The sequence below is a fragment of the Rhynchophorus ferrugineus genome, unplaced genomic scaffold, assembly GCF_030347505.1.
Source record: "Rhynchophorus ferrugineus isolate W39M unplaced genomic scaffold, kcgeb_rfMv2 rfM7, whole genome shotgun sequence".
NCBI lineage: Eukaryota > Metazoa > Arthropoda > Insecta > Coleoptera > Curculionidae > Rhynchophorus > Rhynchophorus ferrugineus.
In genome coordinates this window covers 11,066,925-11,090,724 of record NW_027472586.1, presented here as the reverse complement: position 1 = coordinate 11,090,724, position 23,800 = coordinate 11,066,925, and the positions used below count along the sequence as shown (strand labels likewise).

The 23,800-nt window shown below is 32.9% G+C and overlaps 2 protein-coding genes across 3 annotated transcripts in view; both read left to right on the top strand.

Moving 5' to 3' along the window:
• Positions 1-18,050: 18,050 nt before the first annotated feature.
• Positions 18,051-23,800, top strand: part of ETHR (ecdysis triggering hormone receptor) — a 169,080-nt gene continuing 163,330 nt past the window's right edge. For both annotated transcript variants that reach the window (XM_076409576.1, XM_076409575.1), the window contains exon 1: positions 18,051-18,185. The gene's annotated coding sequence lies outside the window, so the exon portion shown is untranslated. The remainder of the gene's footprint in view (positions 18,186-23,800) is intronic.
• LOC143199711 (uncharacterized) lies at positions 21,260-23,499 on the top strand. Its single transcript, XM_076409703.1, has 2 exons — positions 21,260-21,450; positions 21,553-23,499. The coding sequence occupies exons 1-2, from the start codon at positions 21,432-21,434 to the stop codon at positions 22,413-22,415; spliced, it is 882 nt and encodes a 293-aa protein (XP_076265818.1). The 5' UTR covers positions 21,260-21,431; the 3' UTR covers positions 22,416-23,499.

The following is a 23,800-nucleotide window of genomic DNA, read 5'->3' as shown; positions in this document are numbered from 1 at the left end:
TTGCGTTAATAATTCATAACGGCCGTTCTTCCGCCAGACTGGCCAGGAAGACTGGAAACGTCGTCCGCGTCCACCGCACGCCAGATCGACAACCGAATGTTTATGTAATTTGTAATTCGCTTTACGGGCGGTTACAAATTAAATCATCTGCTGCTGGAGATAGAGATTTCGTTTATTGATTCTTGTTGGAAAACCCATCACGCTGCGATGTGACAGTTGATTCTCATGTACAAGTCAATTAGGTGTTCTTAGATGTATGAGCTTTTCATTTATTATAAGTAAAATGGTAATTTACGTGAGCCGGTTTCAGTTAACTTCTTGTTTTTAATCGACAGATCAGTTGGAAGATAATCATTGAATGAAAAAGCACAGATATCTCATTTTGTAACCGTAGAATGATGAAACATAAAAGGCGATATCCCATGTATAAGGTCGAACTGTTAGAAATGGAAATTTTACTTCATTTTGAAGAAATAAACGACTGAAGGTCGTAGAAGGATGTGTGAAACTTATAGTAACTATCACCCATCAACAGATGAATACTAATTGACACCGAAGGCAAATAGCGTTCTGGTCATTTGAGACAGGATTGAGGATTTGCAGACATTACTCGACGAAACCGTCATTTAAGTCAAGCACTGCAAGAAAAACAGACAGAACAATACTCTTCTTCAGCATAACAACGCTCGACAACTTATTACAAAACTTACCACACCCGCCTTATGCTCCAGACCTTGCTCCTTCTGATTAGTGTTTGTTCCGAAATATGAGTCGTGACCTGTTTGAGCAGCGCTGCATTTCTTATGAAGATGGCAAAAAATTGTCGATTTGTGGACAGCTTCAAATGATACATTGCTGAATATTGCTTGAAATCTTGAAGGGAAATTAAAAAAATCTTTTAAAATTAATTAGTATAACCTATTTTTTATATTTATTTAAAAATATGTACATAATAATAACAATATTTTTTAATACTAAATTTTTATTAATTTAAGATCTCTATACACTCTGACAGAGGTAATGTTTAATCAAATATGAAAAAATATGCATTAGGCCAATAACTTAAATTTTAAGAGGGATTGTATGTAAAAAAAATTTTATTCTTTGTAGTTTCTTATGTTAAATATGAAATATGTAAATTATAACTCCTTCATTATTATCATAACTCTTAGTGGTTAAGTATTTCTTATGTTTATATTATATATATATATATATATATATATATATATATATATATATATTATATATATATATGACATGTAGAAAATCAATTCATTAATTCATCATTCGTCGTCGCACATTTAGCTGATTAGTGAGTACATTGGGATGCACTGACACTTTTTCGAAGTACTTCACACAAACACGTTGAATTACACTCATTATAGGTTCTAAAGGAATATCGCGTTGTATCACTTCATTTGAAACACAGTACGGAGCATCAACAATGGCACGCAACACTTTATTTTGGAATCGTTCAATGATGGATATATTAGATTTGCTAGCGGTACCCCATAGTTGGATTCCATATGACCAAATAGGCTTGAGTATAGTCTCATACAGCAACACCTTGTTATCTAATGATAATTTGGATTTGTATCCAATGAGCCAATACATTCTATATAATTAAAGCAAAGGGTTGTTTTCGTTTAGCCAGTATGTATTTCATCCAGTTTAGGCGTCGATCTAAATGCATACCAAGATAAATAACATCATCTGCTTGAGAGAATTCAATATTAATGAAAAATGTTCCTTTTCAACAACATTTAATATTAAAATAGGTGTAAAAATGCCCTTTAATTTCTGGTGACTTTTACCATCTACCAAAATAAACAACATTTTATTGTTATTATCACACCTAGTTCTTGGTTTTTGTGATGTTCTAATGCCTAGTGTATTGTGGAAAAACATGTTATAATTTTCAATTTTCAAAGTTCTCAATTTACTTTAAATTCCAATTAGGCACATAATCCTGGTTAAGCAATACCAGTCCACATTTGGATTTATAATCACCTGGTCTGAAATGTAAAGAACAAACCTTCCTCTACTTACGTAAGAACTCGTAAGAGAGTCTTGGTTAGAGCAGATCTTTTACGAGCATTTTCACAACATCACAAAACACGTTTTGTTTCGTGTATATTCTATGGCAGTAGTTAAAATCTTTTTTTTCTACGTACAAAGCCAGCTAGCTTTATACATACTTTGACTTTGATTTGTGACTTGGGTTAATAAAAAAAGAATGAACAACATAATATATTTAAATGTATCAACTATTTCTTATCAGTTCTATTCATCAAATGAAAGTTTTGGTATTTAATAAATGAAACAATGCTAAATATGTCACATGTGGTATGATTACATCGCCGGTAGTTATCTTTGGTCATCTGTGGGTTGCTTTTATTTCTTGTACCGTTATTTTTTAAAGATTACATTGCTGTTACTGTTTATCTAACTCATTTTTAATGTTTATGTAAAATTTCTTTTGGATTGTTATCAAACGTATTGTAACATACTTTGGGTATAAAATGTAATGATTTTGAACTGTTAATTCCTTGAATATTTTTGAACTTTTCTTTTTCTTTACTATTACTTTTGTCCAATACTGTTTTTAAAATACTGTTACCAATTTTAGATATCAATGGAGTACTGTCACCAGTTAGTTTAGTTTGAATTAAATAAGAAATGTAAATTTCTGTCAAATTATGTTCTGTTGGTTGACAATCACACCTTCCTGGAGATCAAGAGAAATATTTTGTTTATATTTCTAAGAGAGCTTAAAATAATTCAGTTACAGATTTATCATTAAAATGATTGTTTTATAAAGAAGATTGTGAAAATTAATTAAATTAAAGCGTTAATTAATACTGTATGTACCAAATATGTTTCATCATTATTAGAGTTTTGTGTTTCTGAATGAAGTTAATTATATATCTTTAATATCCTCAATGTGGAACTTACTTGAAAAAAAATCATCAACATTTGTATTAAAAAAATACTTGTAAGTAACAATAACCATTAATTTTTATGGCCGCCTTTCAATCGAAGTGTGCATGAAAGAATATCAATTAAACTTAACTGTAAAATATAGTGTTAGATAATTGAAATAAAATATAGTTTCTCATCACTGAGAACAGCTGATTCTTAAACTATTATGCTGTTTGAAGATTCGTTGAGAATTAGAGCTGGATTTTCGTCCAGTAAGCCATGAAATCCATTGTTTTTTAATTTTCTCGGTCCCCAGACTGTTCATTGTCATTGACATTAACATCATGACATTTATATTGTGGAAACCTAGACCGACAATTGGGATAACATGAAGCAGCATCACTGTAAGTTTCTAAAAGCGCTTAATGGGCTTTGGCGGTAGATTTCTTAAAATCAAACACTAAATAAATGTAATGAATATCGAAAATGTCGAAAATTTTAAGCGTTCGATGACTAGGGTCTATATACACTGAATAATTCAATAATACTATTTATGTAGGGAAATGTTAAAATCATTGAATTTAGCATGTTAAGTTCTTTACAATAATACTTGTCGACTCCACCTACAAATATCGCTAACCATATCACTATTTTAATAAATTTTAATGAACAACTTATATGTAGAAAAAGTCAACATTCTCGGTATAGAATTCTTGTAAATAGCAAAAATCATTAATTTTTATCAACTCTATTTAACCACAGCATATAGACACGAACATCAATTAAATTAAACTGTAAAACTGCGTTCTAATGCCACCTTTTAACGCCTATTATTCCGGAGACAATGACCGTCACTAAAAAAAAATTATCAGTCTGATTCTGACGCCCCATAAATCCACTCCATCTCACCGAATGGATGGATTTATATTCGCGCGATATTTTCTTTTCAAATTTACCCCGTCTAAGTCCGACATAATTCGTATAACTGACAGAAGAAGGAGAAGAAGTAACAACAAAGAAACGAACATATTATCCTTCGGTCCGTTCCGAAATTCTAATCAAGCATGACGAGTTAATTAATAGGAGCTGGCTGGAGAAAGTGAGTCTGGAGGAATCGACCGACAGCGAAGGTTTTTTCCTCGGGATTCTTCTCGGACGACTTAATGAATCCAGACGGACAGGAGGAGGTTCTCTAATATGAGCCTCTCCATTTGTTCGTGACAAATGGCTTCGTATAATGGCGATGGGCGTTTTTTCATTCATATTTTTTCGTATTTTTCATATAGTTTTCGGGCTTGTTATTCTACACGATTATTTTTTCGGACGTTTTATTCAATCAAGGTTATTCGTAACAACAGAAACAATAATTCGTATTTCTATAGACTGGACAAATAAGTTCTGACATTATTTTTTGTACATTTTAAGCTTTTTTGAAAGAAAGTGTTACATAACACATATGCTGGAAAGCTCCGGGACTAACAAAGAAAAGGCGAACAGTCAGTAGTCGCTGGGAACCAAATCTGGCTAATACGGTGGATGTGCAATTCGAAGTTCAATTGATGTAGTTTTGCCATTGTTTTGATTGACTTGTAACATGGTGCCTTGTCTTGTTGAAACACATTTATTTCTTTGTCATATGCGGTTATTTCTTTGCAAAGTCGGCCTTCTAACGCTCTAACAATAACGCTATATAACATTCATTGTTGATTGTATTTCCCTTCTCAAGATAGACTTTGAATATTACACGCACACATCCTAAAATACCGAGGCCATAACCTTTCCAGCCGATTAGTGTGCGAGCGCTTTCGGGCGCCTTGGATGAGGTTCACCAGGTGCTGTTCACTCAGATGACGATCCTATTGATTCCGAAGTGGAAGTGATGGATCCATGTTTTATCCTTTGTCACATATTGTCAACACGTTCTTGTTTTCTTATCAACAATTGGTCAAGCCATTGATTCGTTTGAACTGTATTTTTTCCCTTCAAGAAGTAGTGTAAAATTAAAATACGAAATTGTTTTTGATCCATTGTTTTGACAATAACAAAAGTATTGTCTCTCTTAGCACTGTAACTCACAAACTTATGAGTAAAATGTCATGAAATTTTAACAGGTTTTTACTATAGATTAGTACTAATTGAAAAAGTGGTTAACTAGTGTCATATATATATATATTTATTAGATATTTTAAGAGTCTCGTTTAAATTAGAGTGGAATTCAAATAAATATAACGAGTTTAAATTAGATTGATATACGACCTCAGCTTCAATCAGTCACCGTCATTGGTTACGATCACAAGATGTATATAAAATGAGGAATAAGTAACATATAATAAAATGAAAACAACAAATTAAGATCGTCAACCTAATAAATACTTCATTCAGACTACAATCTGCATCACAACCGTGGAAGGTGGCCGAAGCAATTATAATTCCTAAAGCAGAAAAGCCGTCTCATGAAACAGCATCATACCGACCAACACTACTATTGCCGGCAATCTCCAATTTATTTCAAAAACCTCTATTCAAAAGGATAAAACCAATCAATGAGAAAAAGAATCTTATTGCAGATCATCAATTTGGTTTCAGGAAACAACATTCAACTATTGATCAGGTTCACAGAATCACCAATGTCATGGAAAAATGCCGAGAAGACATTTGTATATGGGGATGACGTCTCACTGACCTTTGATCAAATATTTTATTCACGCATAACTAACCGATATTTCAGTCTTTCAGTCAAAAATTATTTTTCTTTTTCTTTATCTTGTGTATACTCGGTTAAAATGTTGTTACTACATTTGCAAATGATACGGCAATTCTAGCTATTGCTTTCTTCAATGGCACAGCTATTGCGGACATACAATATTGTTGTTAAATTCAGACGGAACATGTGATATATTAATAAAAAATCTGAAGAACACAATTTGAAGTACAAAAGAATGTACTGGTTGTTGGGTATTCAGCACTGTCAGTATATAATAAGCTTTAGTTCTACCAACAAGTCTTGAAACCACTTTCGGTGTTAAACTCTGGGTTAGACCAGCCAAGAGCAATATAAATATTATACAAAGTTACGAAAATTAGATACTGAGAGGTGTTGTTGATGCTCCATGGTACCTTCGTAACGACAATCTGTAGAAGGACGTGAATGTAGAAACTGTTGCTATGACGCTATCAAGGACTACGTCTAAAGACATGAACAGAAGCTCCATCAACACATCATTGTTGATAGTCTCCAGCTCTTAGATGATAATGGCCTAGTTAGAAGATTAAACAGAGTAATACCACTTGATCTAGTTCAGTGGAGTTGTAAGAAATACTCAGTACACATTAAGAACAGTGTCATAGATTAAGCCCAAAGTATCTATCGTAGAATAAGTATTATGTGCTGAGTGACAATGAGGGGATTGAATAGAAATCTCGCCGCAAAAAGAAGATAGAATGGATGAATTCTATTATTGCTCTGAACCTCGTGGCAGTCTAATAATAATAGGTGGCTGTTGATGGCAGCAGTGATGCCTTTCAAGTAATTACGCGGGACATTTAAAAAGTTAGTGACTTATCAAACTGTCCTCATTATTCTTTAAAAAATGGCTGCCCAGGGAAGTGTTCCTATAGCGATTGGAAGATTTGAAGTTGTCATATAAAAATAATAAATAAGCCGGCTTGGTGGCGCGATAGCTGCGGGTTCGAACCCTGCTGGGGCATGGTCGTAAATGTATGTTAGTGACTGTTTAAAATTTATGAATATTCTAAGCAAGAGTGTAAAATCCGCCAAGGAAAATGATCCTAGTCATGTCAGAAACCAGTAACCAGGCTGGGTAAGACCGGATGTCTTCTTGGAAGATTTCTAAAGTTGGTCACTCGCCAGTCGGTAGGCTTAATGCTGAGGACCGTGGTTCGGAGCCCACGTTAAACTTTAGGCCCAGTCCAGATAAACTCATAGTTGGTCAAAGGAGACTTTAGAAAAAGAGAAACTAAAATATATATAGTTAATTCAAAATAGCAGTGACACGGGAGAATTGTCAAAACGTCGCAATGTTGCCGCATCAATTCTGAGTTTTAGTACATTTTGGCTCTGACATATATAACAACATTTTAATATAAAAAAAATAATTGGACAAATATTTTATTAAATATAATTTATTTTAACATCATAGTACATCAAATGGACACTTTTTGTATGTTGTGGTATCCCCCGAAGACCTAATCCACATAATTAACAAATGTATATCTGAAAAATGCTTACGCTTAGTTTTTGTTTCTTTCGATGCAATGTATCATTGTAAAGTCATTATGATATTACTATATTTCTCCTTAGTTTGTCCTATTGCCATCTGTATACATCTTTCTTGATAAAAATACATTTAATCACTGCATTCTCCTTAATGCATTTACCATATCTGCAAAACAGTTAGTGTTATTTCTCTCTCTTTACATGTTAAACAAATGTTCATGTATATTCTGAACAACAACACACATGCAGTGCAACTGCAAGCCGCAAAAATATTTTCAATAAAAACCGCGCCGATTACAAATTTATTAAAACAATGAGTTAAAACAACATTTGCCGGTTTATAACACGTAATTATAATATTTTGAAGAATTTTCAAACGTTTGGCAAACGGACAAGTTTTGCTGGCTAATTCCGTTACATGTTCGAACTTCTCTAACAGCATTCTATCTCTTTTTAGATAGAATAAAATGACAAGGATAATATTGTCTGACTGCAAAACGAATTTACAACTTTAGACAGACACATATTGACACTTCGTGTCACTGCTATTTTGAATTGATTATATATATATATATATATATATATATATATATATATATACTAGCGACCCGCCCCGGCTTCGCACGGGCATAAAATATATATGCCTATGTCACTCAATGAAAACATGATTAAAATCGATCCACTATTTTTGGTTCATTCATTACTGCCCTTGGCCTGCACGCATTAAATTTGGAGTAAAACAATTCCTCTTCCCCTATACTTACTATGAAGATTTCCTGCTATCTTTGGAATATCTAATTTCATACAATTTTTATTACATTGCACATTTTTAAACGCAAATTTTAAATTTGTAATATCTCCGAAAATATTTGTTTAATTTACATGCTGTAAGGAACCATATTGATCTATATTAATTGCACACTGTATTTAAGGTACTTAATTCGATAAGGATTAATGCCGTATTGCTTAAAATAGCTTCGTAAATAAGCCATTTTCTCACGTAAAAAGTAAACAATAAAAATGGTTAATGTTAATCCCTAAAAGATAAAGATATACCATCGCGGACTTTTTTGTAGACCTTTTTATGGTGTACAATACTGTAGTACATTAATTTGATCTAACTCGTAGGGTTAGGCAGCGTTTTTGCTAATTGCTAAATAAGCCTAAAAAAATAGGTTAATTTACGACATCAGGTTAGAAACCTTTAAAATTAGCAATGTTGCCTTAGTATATTATGCATGTATTATACATATAAACCTTCCTCACTCTATCTATTGAAAAAAACCGCATCAAAATCCGTTGCGTAGTTTTAAAGATTTAAGCGCACATAGGGATATAGGGACAGAAAAGGCGACTTTGTTTTATACTATGTAGTGATATATATATATATATATATATATATATATATATATATATATATATATATATATATATATATATATATATATATATATATATATTTACATGTTAATATAAAATAATAAATTACATGTTAATATAAATTATAATATCTATTTACATGTTAAAAACTAGTAAACTCTTAAATATTTCAAGACGTATGTTTTTTTATTATTTATGTTTAAAAATAACTATTCCTTGTAATATACTATGACAAGTAAAAAATTGAAATATTTATTTTAAAATTGTGTTTATGATCCCACAATATGATTCCGTTCACCGATTTACCATAAGTTGTAAGGATCAACGTTTTGCATAATATCTATATATTCCACTCCCTCTACCCTGACAAAGTAACATAAATTTAATCCTAATGTCTAATATGGGTTCAACGTGAATTTATATATATCCTCGGCCTGTATAAAAGTGAAGGGAAGTTACATGAAAAAAAAGGGAGACAACAAAACGTAAAGAATTGTTCTCCTACTATAAATTAAATCATGTAAAATAAATTGAAATATTCAATACGACAAATATTAAAATAATTACGATTTTGTAAAACAAATTTATTGATCAATGGTATACACAAACAGAATATTTAACAATTTTCAAGAATATTCTTTCTTCATAAACATTTTGAGGGCGAGTTGTCATCCAATAGCTCACATACTTATCTAGTTCTTCATTGCTTTCAAATCTTTTACCTCCAAGTGATTCTTTCAAGGGCGCAAACAAAATGATCACAAGGAAACAAGTCGGAGCTCTAAGGAGGGTACTCGAGAGCTTCTCAGCGCTTTTCTTCAATCATATTCCTTGTCAAATCTGCGGTGTTTGGTCACTAATTTTTCTAAAGCCAAGTTGGTTAGTGATGATAGATTGAACACCTCCATAGCTCATACCCAATTCTGATCAGATTTCTGACCCACGTATATACTCGATTCCGAGACAGTGTCTCATTCCCAAACCGTGCCTTCAAACGAGCGAAAATTTCCGATGGTTTAACGCCTTCATTAGTTAAAAACTTTATGAAGATGCGTTGTGCAGCAGACGAAAGTACCCCAAGCTCACTCATGGCCGTACTGCGGACAGAACCGAGCACTGTTACTAGCCACAGGATACATTGTTCCACAACATCTCCGAATTTGACGCATGCGTATATACAGCTTTATTTATTTATTTTTTATCATGATTATTAGATCTAATGTCGAATATATTAAGCAGGTAAATAGGTTCAGGAACTAAATAAAAATGGTAAAATTTTGGTAATAACATATTTTATTTAAAAAAGTATTGATTAAAACGAAATAATAAAAATATATTTAATATATGTCCAGCTATTCTAATTTTATTAAAACATTATATTAAACATCATTATTTTTTATAAATAAAAATACACAAATATGATAAATAATTAATTTAATGTTGAAACTATATATAACGACAGAAATAAACATTCAACATTTTTTGAAATAACACATTTTATTTAAAAAATTATTGAATAAAATGAAATAATAAAAATAATTTTTATATGCCCTTCTAATTTTAAAAAACAGTATATATAAATACATTTATATATTTGAACAATTAACAAGAACTCCAAGAACCATATAAAAAAACATTACCATAAAAAAGATTAAAGTCGTTTAGATCAAATACAGCTAATATAGTTAAAACCAAACGAAAAAGCCACCCTGTTAATGAATTTACTACCTCAAGCTTTCGATTAACATATTGAATATTTACTAGTCTAAAACGAATGGATGATCGTACTTTAGAGCTGAACGACATCTCAGTCAATGCATCATTATATTTGCAAAACAATAATTTGTTTACCTATACTCTTGTATAATAATGCATTGTATTTTCATTATCACTAGATCATTAGGGTGTCGTTAATAGTTTTATAGTTTGTTTATTTGATCCACGTCTACTTTTGTAAGCAAATTTAATTATTTGCAAGTATCACTGTACGCTGTTTTTATATTTTAGCAAAATACTGTCTAATTTATTTTTCTCTGATTCTCTGAATTTCACATTCTTCGACTTTTACTCTCAACAAACTCTAGCTACATCTTAGCTATAAAAAAAAATTTAAATAATTGCTAAAATATATTATGTTTAAAATAAATATCTAATTATTACCAGATACTACAGTTTTTGCTAGTATTCTTGAAGGACAAACCTCTTTAATGTCTTGACTACTTCCAACACAACAAGAATCATATTCTTCTCTATTCTTGTTATCAGTTTTTCGCTATATATATATATATATATATATATATATATATATATATATATATATATATATATATATATATATATGTATATAATGGATAAATCCATAAAACCATAAAATGTTACAAGAGAACGATGATGAATAAGCAAATCATATAAACACGTCGATGCTGTAAACCGTATTCGTACCTTTATGTGACATAAAAAAGTTTTACGTTTTAATTAAATTAAATTTATGATTTTTTTATTATGTGATATATATTCAAATAGTGTGTTATGAAAAAAAAACAACAGTATTACATAGGGCTATGTTTATATGAAATAATATTACATTAGATTAGGGTAAGGATATGGGTCAATGAATGGAGATAAGACGAAATCAAACAGTGGTGTTTACATCATGTGACCGTTGTTTATTGAAGTAATATAAAAGTGTGAAAATACAAGTGTTAAAAAAACGCTGGGAGCGATGTTACCTGGTGACGAGACTTGAACAGTCGATGGTGGCGCGTCTGAACTCAACGCAAGTCAGATACTGAATGGTGGGATGTACCCTTTAATAATTTCCCAGATAAACTTCTCGGGGTCGCCAGTTGTTCGTAGTATATGTTATTGACCATAAAAAGCAGACAAGAAAATAATGTGCTTGTTTGTTTATTACTTCATTTGTTAGCTGTTAGTTATCACTGAAGTTATCACTAAATTTAACGTTACAATGTGAACTACTATATACCACAAGGTAATATTTTTCAAACAATATTTTACTTAATTTATATCAATGATAACCCTAAATGTGAAGTAGTACAATGGCCAAATGTACTGATGATATTGTCTCAAGTCGTAAGAGCATTGGCTCAACATTATACAACAAAATATTATATATATATATATATATATTTTGAAGCCAGACGCGGATGGAGATGCGACGTGTACCTATGGGGGTTGCATAATATCAATATGATCCTAACTAGCATTATTAACGCCCCATTATATTTTAGAAATGAGGATATCCACAATGATCTAGATGTATCATTAGTCATGAAGAAATTATGTGCAAAAAACATTAAATATAAAATGTACTACAAGTGCTTGTTAATAATGGTCCACGAGGAAGTTCAACAGACAAAAACCCTTTGAATTATTATAGTTAAGCTATGTATGAAGACTATGTAGTGATTGAAAGTATTTTTGTTATGTTTGTGGATATATGTTAGTTATATGCTCTGTGAAGTAAATCAGTTATCACAAATACATTAATAGATGCACACTTGCAGTAATTTGGTTTTTCTGTATTAAACAGTGACAGCCCAATTGGACAGCAAAATTGTTTTATAACGCGTGCAGAACAAAGTATCTACTTGATGAAAATAAGAAATCACGTAGATAATTGCGACCAGCAATTATAGCGATTTTGTTATGGAAGAATCAAAGACTGACGCAAATTTTACAAAATATTTAATACCTGAAGAAACAGCTTTCTCAGTAACCATAAACCACCAGATTACAAGTACGTAATCGACAATTATTGTAACATGATCACAAGATTGGAATGCGAATGTCTCTCAAAATACAGTTTCTGCAGGCACATCTTTTTCCCACAAAGCTTTTACGACACGAGCAACAAGCTAGAAGAGCGACTACACTAAGTTATAGAGAAAATCGAAAGACGATACCAAGGATATTGGGACGAAGGCATGCAGAGCCATACTGTTGGACCCTACTGAGTGAAATAGATCCCAATCAGTGTAAAACCTCTGTTAATTTCGAATTTATACTTTTTAATTCAGTAAATGAACGTTAATGCTTAGACAGTAATAATACAGTGATTTTATTGAAAATTCGAAAACTAAAACCAATTTCAAAAACGTGATCTGATGCAAAAAACTGATGATCTGGATTCAGCCGCCCGACTTACCTTACAGACAGCTTTTGGTTGCTCAGGTCCAAAATCGTGTGTAATTCACATCACAATTTAATATAATATTAGTCATGAGATTCATACTGGCATTTTTATTACAATGTCTCAAATTTTATCTGGTCAATAAAATGTTCCTAAGAATCTTTCGAGTTTAATCAGACCACCTCAAGCTCAGGTCTAAAATGGTGTGTAATCACACCTCAAGATATCAGTCATGACATACATTACGGTATTTTTATTACAATATCTCAAATTTTACCTGAGCAATAAAATGTTCCGAAGAATCCCTAGTTTAATCAGACCACTTCAAGAGCAAAAACAGCTTTACGGCGAACATTTACGAGCCTCGGCCGATACATTAAATGCATTTTATAGTATTATTCAAATCTAATACGTCGAAACAATCGAACAATCCCACATTCCCGTGCATTCAATCGTTATTCCTCGGTGTGCGATGCGATTAAAAAGAAGTCTTTAAAAATAAACGCCCAACATATTTATTATTAGCTACGTACACGGACAAGTACGTAAAATCGTGAAGCTTGAAGCGATGCGGTGGATGGACGTTTGACGGTGGGACTGAACATGAAACATATTAAAACGGTTCTTTCCGTTTCGTAGAAGCGATGGCGGGTACAGTATGCGGAATGTCAACTGGGTGTTTATTGATCTGATAATAGTGCGTCTAATGTACCGACGAAGTGGAAAATAAAACAATGATGTTGGACATCTGTGTTGTGTGAAACACGAGCTAGAACTGAAATCTGGAATGTGGCTATAAAGCACTATGTAGATTTTGTCAAAATACTACGGAGAAATATTAAGTTTAATAGTTATCTGGTGGTTTTCTAGTTTTCGCAAATAAACCAACTATAGTCCTTCCAAAAAAACAACCAGAACATATTATACATGACGTTAAATTTAGTGTAATACGGATTTTTACTTCTCATTTGACGCTAACTTACGTGCACTGCAAATTACTTCAGAATCTGCTGTTAAAACGTATTAAACCATTTATAGAAATTCCAGGTTGGATTTGGAAATCACCACGCGACAATCGACCAAGTGCATAGAGCCACTAGCGGTTGCTGAAAAGGTATTCGAAGGAAAGAAATACTTCCCTGCAATACATCTACAATTGAGATTGAGGATTTATCTACAAAATGAGTATATTGCTACCGTGGAATTACTATCGACGGTTGAAATCAAATATTCTCGAAAGAAAATTTAAATTCTCGCATGAAGGGGCATTCTCAACACTTATACCTATTTAATTCCACAGTGTAGTGTCTTGGGACCACTCCTATATCTGCTCTATACTGCTGATATCCCAATAATAAAGGAAATAGTACTTGGAACATTTGCCGACGTCACAGATATTATCGTGAAACATGTATGTCTGTCGAAGGCTGTAGAAAAAGTACAAGTAGCGGTCAACAAGACCTACAAATGGACTAGAGACTGGAAAATACAGCTTAATAGTTCCAAATCTGTCCGTGTTAATTTTGCGTAGCGGCTAAATGACAAAAACTTGAAACAAATTATATCACTTGACGGATGTCCGATTCCTCAAACAGAATCAGTTAAGTACCTCGGAATACATCTCGATGGTAGATTAAACTGAAAACATCATATTAGACAAAAAGCAGGGCAGATTAGACTCAAAGTCAAGCACCTGTACTGATTAGTCGGAAGATACTCTCACGTTGACGTAAAATCAAAAAGATTGATTTATCAGTCAATTATAAAGCTAATTTGGATCTATGGGCTGCAAATATGGGGTTACACTAAGAGATCAAATCAACTAGTAATCCAATGTATCGAAAACAAATCTCTATGATTAATTACTAATGCTTATCGGTACGTAACTAACGAAGAGCTGCACGATTACCTCGAAATGAAATGGATATAAATGGAAGTGATCCAAGATTTCGCATTAAAACATGAAATAAGGTTGCTAAATCATATCAACGTGGAAGCAATACTGCTACTAAACAACACGCAGGAATTCAGAAGATTGAAGCGAACCAAACCACACGAACTTGTAAGTGAATATATTCAGGAGTTCCGCAAGGTAGTTCAGTACTATTTCTTCTGTACATAGCTGATCTACCTACAACAAAAATAACCACTGTGGCAACATAAACAGACGACACGACAGTCTTAAGCTCTCGTGATGATCCAGCCATAGCATCAATTAACCTACAAACACACCTAAATCAAATACAAATGTGGGTGAAAATTTGCCGTATAAAAGCCAACGAAACAAACCAGTCATATAAATTTTACGCTCCGTAGAAGAACGTCCTGTCTATATAAATAATTGTCAACTCTCGCAAGCTGACGATGATAAATATCTTGGTACGCACCTAGATCGACAGCTAACTTGGAGGAATCACATACTCGCCAAACGGAAACACCTTGGACTTAAACTCTACCAAATATATTGGCTTATCGAGCGCAAATCCAATTTATCATTAGATAATAATATATTAATATATAAATCAATACTGAAGTCTATTTGGTCATATGGAATTCAACTATGGTTAGCCGCTAGAAAATCTAATATATCCATCAAAAAACGGTTCCAAAATAAAGTGTTTCTTACTATTGTCGATGCTCCGTACTATGTTTCAAATAAAGTGATACAATGCGATATTCCTCTAGAAACAATAAAAAGTGCAATTCAACGTATTTGTGTAAAGTATTTCGAAAGTGTTTCAGTGCATCTCAACTAATTAACTAAATATGTGAAGTAGCAGTGAAGTGCGTAGTCTAAAATGTCTAACATTATCCGATTTGATTATTAGACATACATAGACTTTAGAATAAGCTGTAGAATAAGGCTAATTAATTATAATAGTATTTTATACAGGAGATCACTTGACCGAACAGATTAATTAACAAGTAAATTTACTGAAAACATTCCATATTTTATTAATAAAACAATATTAATGGACATAATCTTCAGCACTCATCTCTCATGTTTATCACACTCTTTTAACACCAATCGATTAATATTAAGGATAATCCACGAATTGATAGACGAAGAAATAAACGCAGACCGCTTCTTCCGCAGCGTCGTCAGCAGTTTGAAATTCTAATCAGCTACGACGGCTTTAATTAATATATTGCCGGAATTTTGTTGTTTCGAGACTAAAGAAACTTTTTCTTTTTTCTTTTTCTTCTTTCCGCCCTATCATGGAAGCGGTTAATGAATCAGGACCGGAGAGATATCGAAATATTACGAGTCCCATTTGCTGCTGATAAATAGTCCTTTATTAAGGTTATTCAATTTTTTATTCATATTTACCGCAGTGGTAAGATATGGTGTTGTTTATGTTTTGCTTCCGAGCGAGTGTCATATATTTTCTTGCGGAATGGATGGCGGGAGTTTTTCGGGAAAATAGGAAGCAGTTTAACGGTAATAAGGTAATTTTTTATTATAATTACGCTGTAATATTTGGAAAATTGTTTGTTTTGTTTTGGACGGCTCGTTAATAAGCAGTAATCAGCAAGAGTCATCGGTAGTGCGTCCAGGATTTTCTTTTGGGGTGAGTTTTGATGTCAATATCAAAGTTAATTTAATGGATTATTGAGTGAAATGCTACTATGGTAACTCCAAAATCCCATATAAATAAATATGCACAAAAATCTTGCTGTTGTGCGTCCATTGGTTCTAACTCAGGCTATAATGAACGTGCAATGCGTGCAAGGGAAAAAGTTAAAGCCAAACACTTTAGATATACTTCCACTCAGTGCCAGCAGGAACCACATTTGGTGACGTTTTTGTATGCTTCAACATACCCACAAATCATAACTGCACCTCAGTAACTTTAGCCACAATTATGCCGGCTTGGTTGGCGTAGTGATAAAGGCGACAGGACGGTCCACATAGAGTTGCGATAGTCGCGGGTTCGAATCCTGCTGTGGCATGGTCGTGATTGTTTAACATTTGTGATTGTCCTTAGGCAAGAGTACAAAATCCGACAAGGAAAATGATCCCAGTCACGCCAATTACCAGGCTGGGTAAGACCGGATGTCTTCTGGGGTGATTCCTAAGTTGTTCACTCGCCAGTCGGTAAGCTTAATGTCGAAGATCGTGGTTCGTAATCCAAGTTAAACTGTAAGTCCAGTCCCTAGATAAATCCTCGTCGGTAAACAGGAGTCTTTAAAATGTATATAAAAAAATATTATTTTTAATTTGCCATAATTTTAGAATTACAGCGTATATACGACGATTCTAAGAAACAATAATGGATAAATAAATAAATATATAAGTAGAACATAATGAATAGAGAATAATAAGTATAAAATAATAAGTAGATAATTATAAACGAATGGATGATAAATGGAGATTTAATAAATAATAATTGATAATTATTTATTAAAGATAAAACTATATTACAGAAAACTGGAATACTCTGTGAACAAACTCACCATTTCACGAAACTCAACATGAACGGCACAAAAAAGTAGAAAATAAACTGAATAAGAAGAATGTAATGACTCTGACCGTCGCGTCTTTAGAAATGGACTTTTATAAAGTTCTGTCGTCCCTAGGACATGATCACATCTGGCAAATATAACCCGCGAAGAAAGATCAACAATGTTGCCATTCATGTTAATTATTTCTATTGATAAGTGTTATCATACAAATAAAAAGAAGCGGCAATACCGCCTAGTTCCTTTACATTATCTTTTACACCTTAAAAAAACACTGGAACGACCCGAAATTGAAAAGGTCTAAAATATCAAACTGCGAGATAGAATTTTAAGTATAATAGATATACGGGACGATTTGTGATTTCCTTGAATGGTATATGTCTCTGTCTGTGTTTGAGGGAAGAAATATCAAGAAAAAATAAACAAAAAAACTCGCTTTTACAGCCTATATAATTTAAAAAATAAGTGGTTATTATAAAAGCTAATAAACCTCGGATAATAGTGCGAAAAAACCCAGGTATAAAAATAGCGAAAAACCTCGGCTGATGTTACGTTCCTTCTCGCCGATTCCTGGAACAAACATCAGTCGGCATTATCGCAACTACGGTTGTCAGCGGCATCCCGACAGTTTCCCGGTCCGCAGCCATGTGTTTTTTCCGCGTTTTCGCGACTCCTTCGCAATTTCCCGAATCTGCGCGCTCGCTCTGTCATCGAATCATTAAACGGAAAAAGTTCGACCACGGCGCTTCTTGGCTATGGCGACGTCAGTTTGTTTTCGCCGCCTGCTTGGATCGGAACTCCCCGTATGACGACGTGGTTCCGTCAGCGCGTGCCGGCCCACTGCGATCCGTTCAGTACGTACGACGAAGCGGAGAAACTTTCCACCCGATATCGCGGGGATGTCGACGATGAGGTTCAATTCATGAGCGATTATACATACTGGAGTGATTCATGTGAATGATTGTGATGAAGTTGGTTTACCAAACAATATGTTCGCTGAAGATTTTGTTCTAATCGCAAGAATCACATGTAAGTGTCATTTGGTTGATTGATGATGACTGAAATAAACCACCGACTCTTATTTCTGATCATAAGTACTTTTCTATAAAATATACCAGGCATAATTCACAACTTGTTTAAACCACTAACAGTTGTCAACATCAATGCCATTAAATTTAGGCAAAATAGAATAACTCGAACTAAGAATCATGTTACGATATGGAGCATTAATAACAATTATTACTTGATCAGCCTCATGTCCTGAGACGTGAGGATTCAATGATGTTTTCAGCACAAAATCCATACCTAACATCGACATGTTATGGATGAACTTGGTCTTCGATAATCATCTTCACGAAATCAGCATCCATTTTTTGATGTTGATGATCGGTCAGTTTGGTATTACCAATTGATTCAGTCTTTCTGTATTATTTAAATACCATCTTCTCATTTAATGAAGTGAAATCTAGAGATACAAATGTTAAATTTTCAAGGTCATCTTTGGATCTTGTTAGCTATTATTTGTAATTTGCCTATTGTTTTAGTCAATTAATTAATAGTAATTATAATTAATAGTAATTAATAGTAATTAGTGTCATTTTCACACTTTTCTTCTATTTCTCAGAAAGTGGAAAATAGAAACAAGTCTGACTAACCAGACATTCTGGTTAGCATAATAATACCAATAATACTTACCATAAACTTCAATGATACTTCCAGTATTTGTTGATGTTGATGACCAATGACTTTAACATTTCCGCTTGATTCAATCTTTCTGTATTATTCGAAAATAATCTTCTTAGACGGTGAAGTTAAATATATATTATAAAATATTTAAATTAATTATATTTAAGAATATAAATTATATGATAAAATACATGTAGTAGAGAGGTTTATTGAGTAAATATCTAACATTAAAAAGAGAAAAATAAAATATTTTTATCAAAAAAATTGAACCAACTTCAAAACAACAAAAAAATAAGGAACTCACCAAAAATTTTAAAATAATTAAACTAAGATTTTTAACACAAAAATATTTTTAAATAAAATATGTACATAATAATCGTTGTAATAACTAAATAAAAATAAACAAAAACCTTATTTCACCTATCTACCACACATATTTTATATTCTACTATATACATACAATTTAGCTTAATACCTACCTAAACCTATTTATCTATTTACAATATTATTTTAACTACTACCAACTGAACACTTTCGGTGCCGAGCCCAAACAGTACAAAAATAATAGTATAATTTTGTGCCATATACAAAAAATTAAATTACCAACAAAATATATCTAAATTAATATAATTATTTGGGTTCGGCAATGACTTCAAAGTAGTCAGTTGGTAGTAGTTAAAATAATATTGTAAATAGATAAATAGGTTTAGCTAGGTATTAAGTCAAATTGTGTGTATATGGTAGAATACACACAAATAAATCTTATATATAAAAATGAATCGCAAAATATGTTCCTAAGCGCATAACTCAACAACGCCTGGACCAATTTGGCCAAATCTTTTTTTAAAATGTTCGTTGAAGTTCAGGGATGGTTTTTACGGCGAGAAAAATTAGAATTATTGCTGGAAAAACCCTAAAAATAGCCCTTTTTGTTTGAATTTGTTTCGTGTATCAGTTGACAATTCATCTGTCATCTGTCAAAAGTCATCTGTAACAGACAACTTTTTTTTTTTAAATTTGATATGACTTGAACTCAAATCCTTTTAATCCGTACGAATTGTTTTATTTATTTAAAATTTTTTATTTGTTTAAAATTTAATTCAAATTTTAAATAAATAAAACAATTCGTACGGCTTAAAAGGATTTGAGTTCAAGTCATATCAAATTTAAAAAAAAAAGTTGTCTGTTACAGATGACTTTTGACAGATGACAGATGAATTGTCAAGTGATACACGAAACAAATTCGTATATCGTGTTTTGTGCAGAGTGTTTAGTTAGTTAGTGTTTGTTTAGTTCGTGATTAGTGAAAAAATAATTTATATTTGATATGCCTCCTATAAGACGAAGCAATTTAGGTAGAAGAACCAGAAATGTTATAAACCAAGCTAATTACCGATCTAATCGTACTGCACAAGAACGTGACGACGGAAATGAACGTGAAAGAATTCGGATATCACAAACGCGTGAAGCGCGAGCGCGACATTCAACTAATAATCGCGCAAGTTTGAATCCAGCTGCTTTCAGTTACGATGTGTCAATTGACTACAGTAACTACCAATGTGTTGTTATTGGTTCTATGAACTTGGTTTGCTCACACTGTAAGGCATTAAAATACAAAAACGAAGCCAATGGATTGTGTTGCGCAAATGGTAAAGTGAAATTGATACAATTGGATCCACCACCAGAACCATTGTACTCATTGGTTTCAGGAATAGGAACAGATTCTATACACTTTTTGACACATATTCAACAATATAACAATTGCTTTCAAATGACTTCATTTGGGGCAACAAATGCAGTTCGGGAAAATTTTATGCCAACTTTCAAGGTATGTATTATAGCAGTTACTCATAATTATTTTAGCGAACAAAATTTTCTGTCACCAAAGTTAAGATGTGTTACTAATCTTCAATTTCTTAATCATTACGAAATATATCACTTAGTCATCATATTATATGGTGATTCAGTTTCAGTGACACTTTTATTATATTTTATATTTGATAGATATTAGTTAAAACTAAATATATACTTTTTAAGATCAAATATTATTTAAGTTTGATCATTGACAATCCATTAATTTATACCACACCATAATATTTTTTTTATTTACAGATACAAGGGCAAATATATCACAGAGCAGGTTCACTGTTACCAGTGTCAGATAGCGACAACAAATTCCTGCAAATTTATTTTATGGGCAATTCACCACAAGAAATTGATCTGCGTTGTGCACATAACAATTTAGTAAAAAGGTCTATTGTAGAACAATTACAAACTTTATTTCATCAACACAATCAATTGATTATATTGTTTAAAACTGCCCTGGATCTGATGCCATCCGATAATCACAAAATTGTAATCAGAGCTGATAAAACACCTGCAGGTCAACATACAAGATGTTTTAATGCACCAACTATTGATGAAGTTGCTGTCGTTGTAGTTGTAGAAAACTTGGAATCCCGTGATATTGTTTTACATCGTCGGAATGATCAATTACAACGTATAAAGGAAACACACCGCTCATATGATGCACTGCAATATCCCATTATATTTTGGCAAGGTGAAGATGGCTACGATTTCTCAATAAAAATGATAAATCCCATTACAGGTAACTAAAATATTAGTTTAGCTATGGCGATAATATCTCAGTCACTATATTACGTATTTTAATTTTATATTTGAATGTTATTAAAACAAAATCTATTTACAGGTTCTGAAACCAACAAAAAAGTCAGTTCAATGAACTATTCATACCGCCTAATGATTCGGGAAAATGAAGATAATCACATATTGAAATGTCGGCGATTATATCACAAATATGTTGTTGACATTTATGTTAAAATTGAAACGGAGAGATTAACATTCATCAGGTTGAATCAAACCAAACTCCGATCTGAAGAGTATATTCACCTTCGAGATGCGATTAATACTGATGGAAATGCACAGAATGTCGGTCGGATGACTATTCTTCCAGCAACATACATCGGAAGCCCTCGGCATATGCACGAATATGCTCAAGATGCCATGTCGTATGTTCGTCATTATGGTACAGCAGATTTGTTCATCACATTTACATGCAATCCGCAATGGATAGAAATTAAGCAGGAGTTATTCCCTGGGCAATCACCCATTGATCGTCATGATATTACAGCCAGAGTCTTTAGACCAAAGTTGAAATCTTTAATGAATTTCATCGTAAAACATAATGTGTTTGGTGAGACACGCTGCTGGATGTATTCTGTGGAGTGGCAGAAACGAGGATTGCCACATGCACACATTTTGATTTGGTTGGTTGAAAAGATAAGGCCAAATGAAGTTGATGCAGTGATATCAGCTGAAATCCCTAATGTACAAGTAGATCCTGGATTGCATGAGGTAGTTATCAAAAACATGATACATGGTCCCTGTGGAACTCTTAATCAAAATTCACCGTGTATGATGGATGGTAAATGTTCAAAACGATATCCACGGACATTAATATCGGAAACAATTACTGGTAATGACGGTTATCCATTGTATCGTCGCAGATCGACAGCAGATAATGGAAAATCAACAATTGTCAAATTAAATTAACAAGATATTGAAATAGATAATCGTTGGATTGTTCCATATTCACCCATTTTATCAAAGACATTCAAAGCACACATCAACGTTGAATCTTGCCATTCAGTGAAATCGATTAAATACATTTGCAAATATGTAACCAAAGGGAGTGATATGGCTGTGATTGGAATTGGTGCAGAGAATTCTAATGATGAAGTTACCCAATACCAAATGGGCCGCTATGTCAGTAGTAATGAAGCAGTTTGGCGAATATTTTCTTTTCCTATTCATGAGAGACACCCTTCTGTTGTTCACTTAGCTGTGCATTTAGAAAATGGACAAAGAGTGTATTTTACAGCACAGAACGCAGTACAAAGAGCTGCTCAGCCACCATCTACTACATTAACCAGTTTTTTTGAGACATGCCAAAACGATGATTTCGCACAAACATTGCTATATTCTGAAATGCCAAAATATTATACCTGGAATCAATCCTCAAGGAGATTTATACGACGGAAACAAGGAAAACCAGTTCCAGGATATACAGATGTATATTCCACCGATGCGATTGGCCGGATTTATTCAGTACATCCAAGCAATGATGAATGTTTTTATTTACGACTGCTATTAGTCAATGTACGTGACCCAACATCATTCCAACAGTTACGAACTGTTGATGGTGAATTGTGTGGATCCTACAGAGAAGCCTGTCAACGTTTGCAATTGCTTGAAAATGACGCTCATTGGGATCAAACTCTCAATGATGCTGTAATATCATCACACACTCATCAAATACGAACATTGTTTTCTATAATCATATCTACATGCTTCCCATCAAACCCAATTGATTTGTGGATGAAGTACAAAGATTATATGTGTGATGATATTTTGTATCAAATACGGAATAGAATGGGAAATCCAAATATACAAATCAGTGAAGAAATTTACAATGAAGCATTGATTTCAATTGAGGACATGTGCTTGATAATGTCAAACAAACTATTAATTCAATTAGGCCTGACCGCGCCCAATCGTCCAATGCATGACGCTTTTAACCAAGAGTTGCATCGAGAAAGACTGTATGATCTCAACGCTTTGAAAGAATAAATTCAAACAAATCTTCCACTATTAAATGAACAACAGAAGTATGTATTTGAAACTCTTATGAAAGTAACAAATGATGAAACTGGAGGGATTTATTTCTTAGATGCACCTGGTGGTACAGGAAAAACTTTTTTTATTTCATTAATATTAGCAACAATTCGCTCACAAAATAAAATTGCACTTGCACTCGCTTCGTCGGGAATCGCAGCAACTTTGCTTGAAGGTGGTCGAACAGCCCATTCAGCACTAAAATTGCCATTAAATATGCAAAGCAATGAAACTCCAACCTGCAACGTTTCGAAGAACTCTGC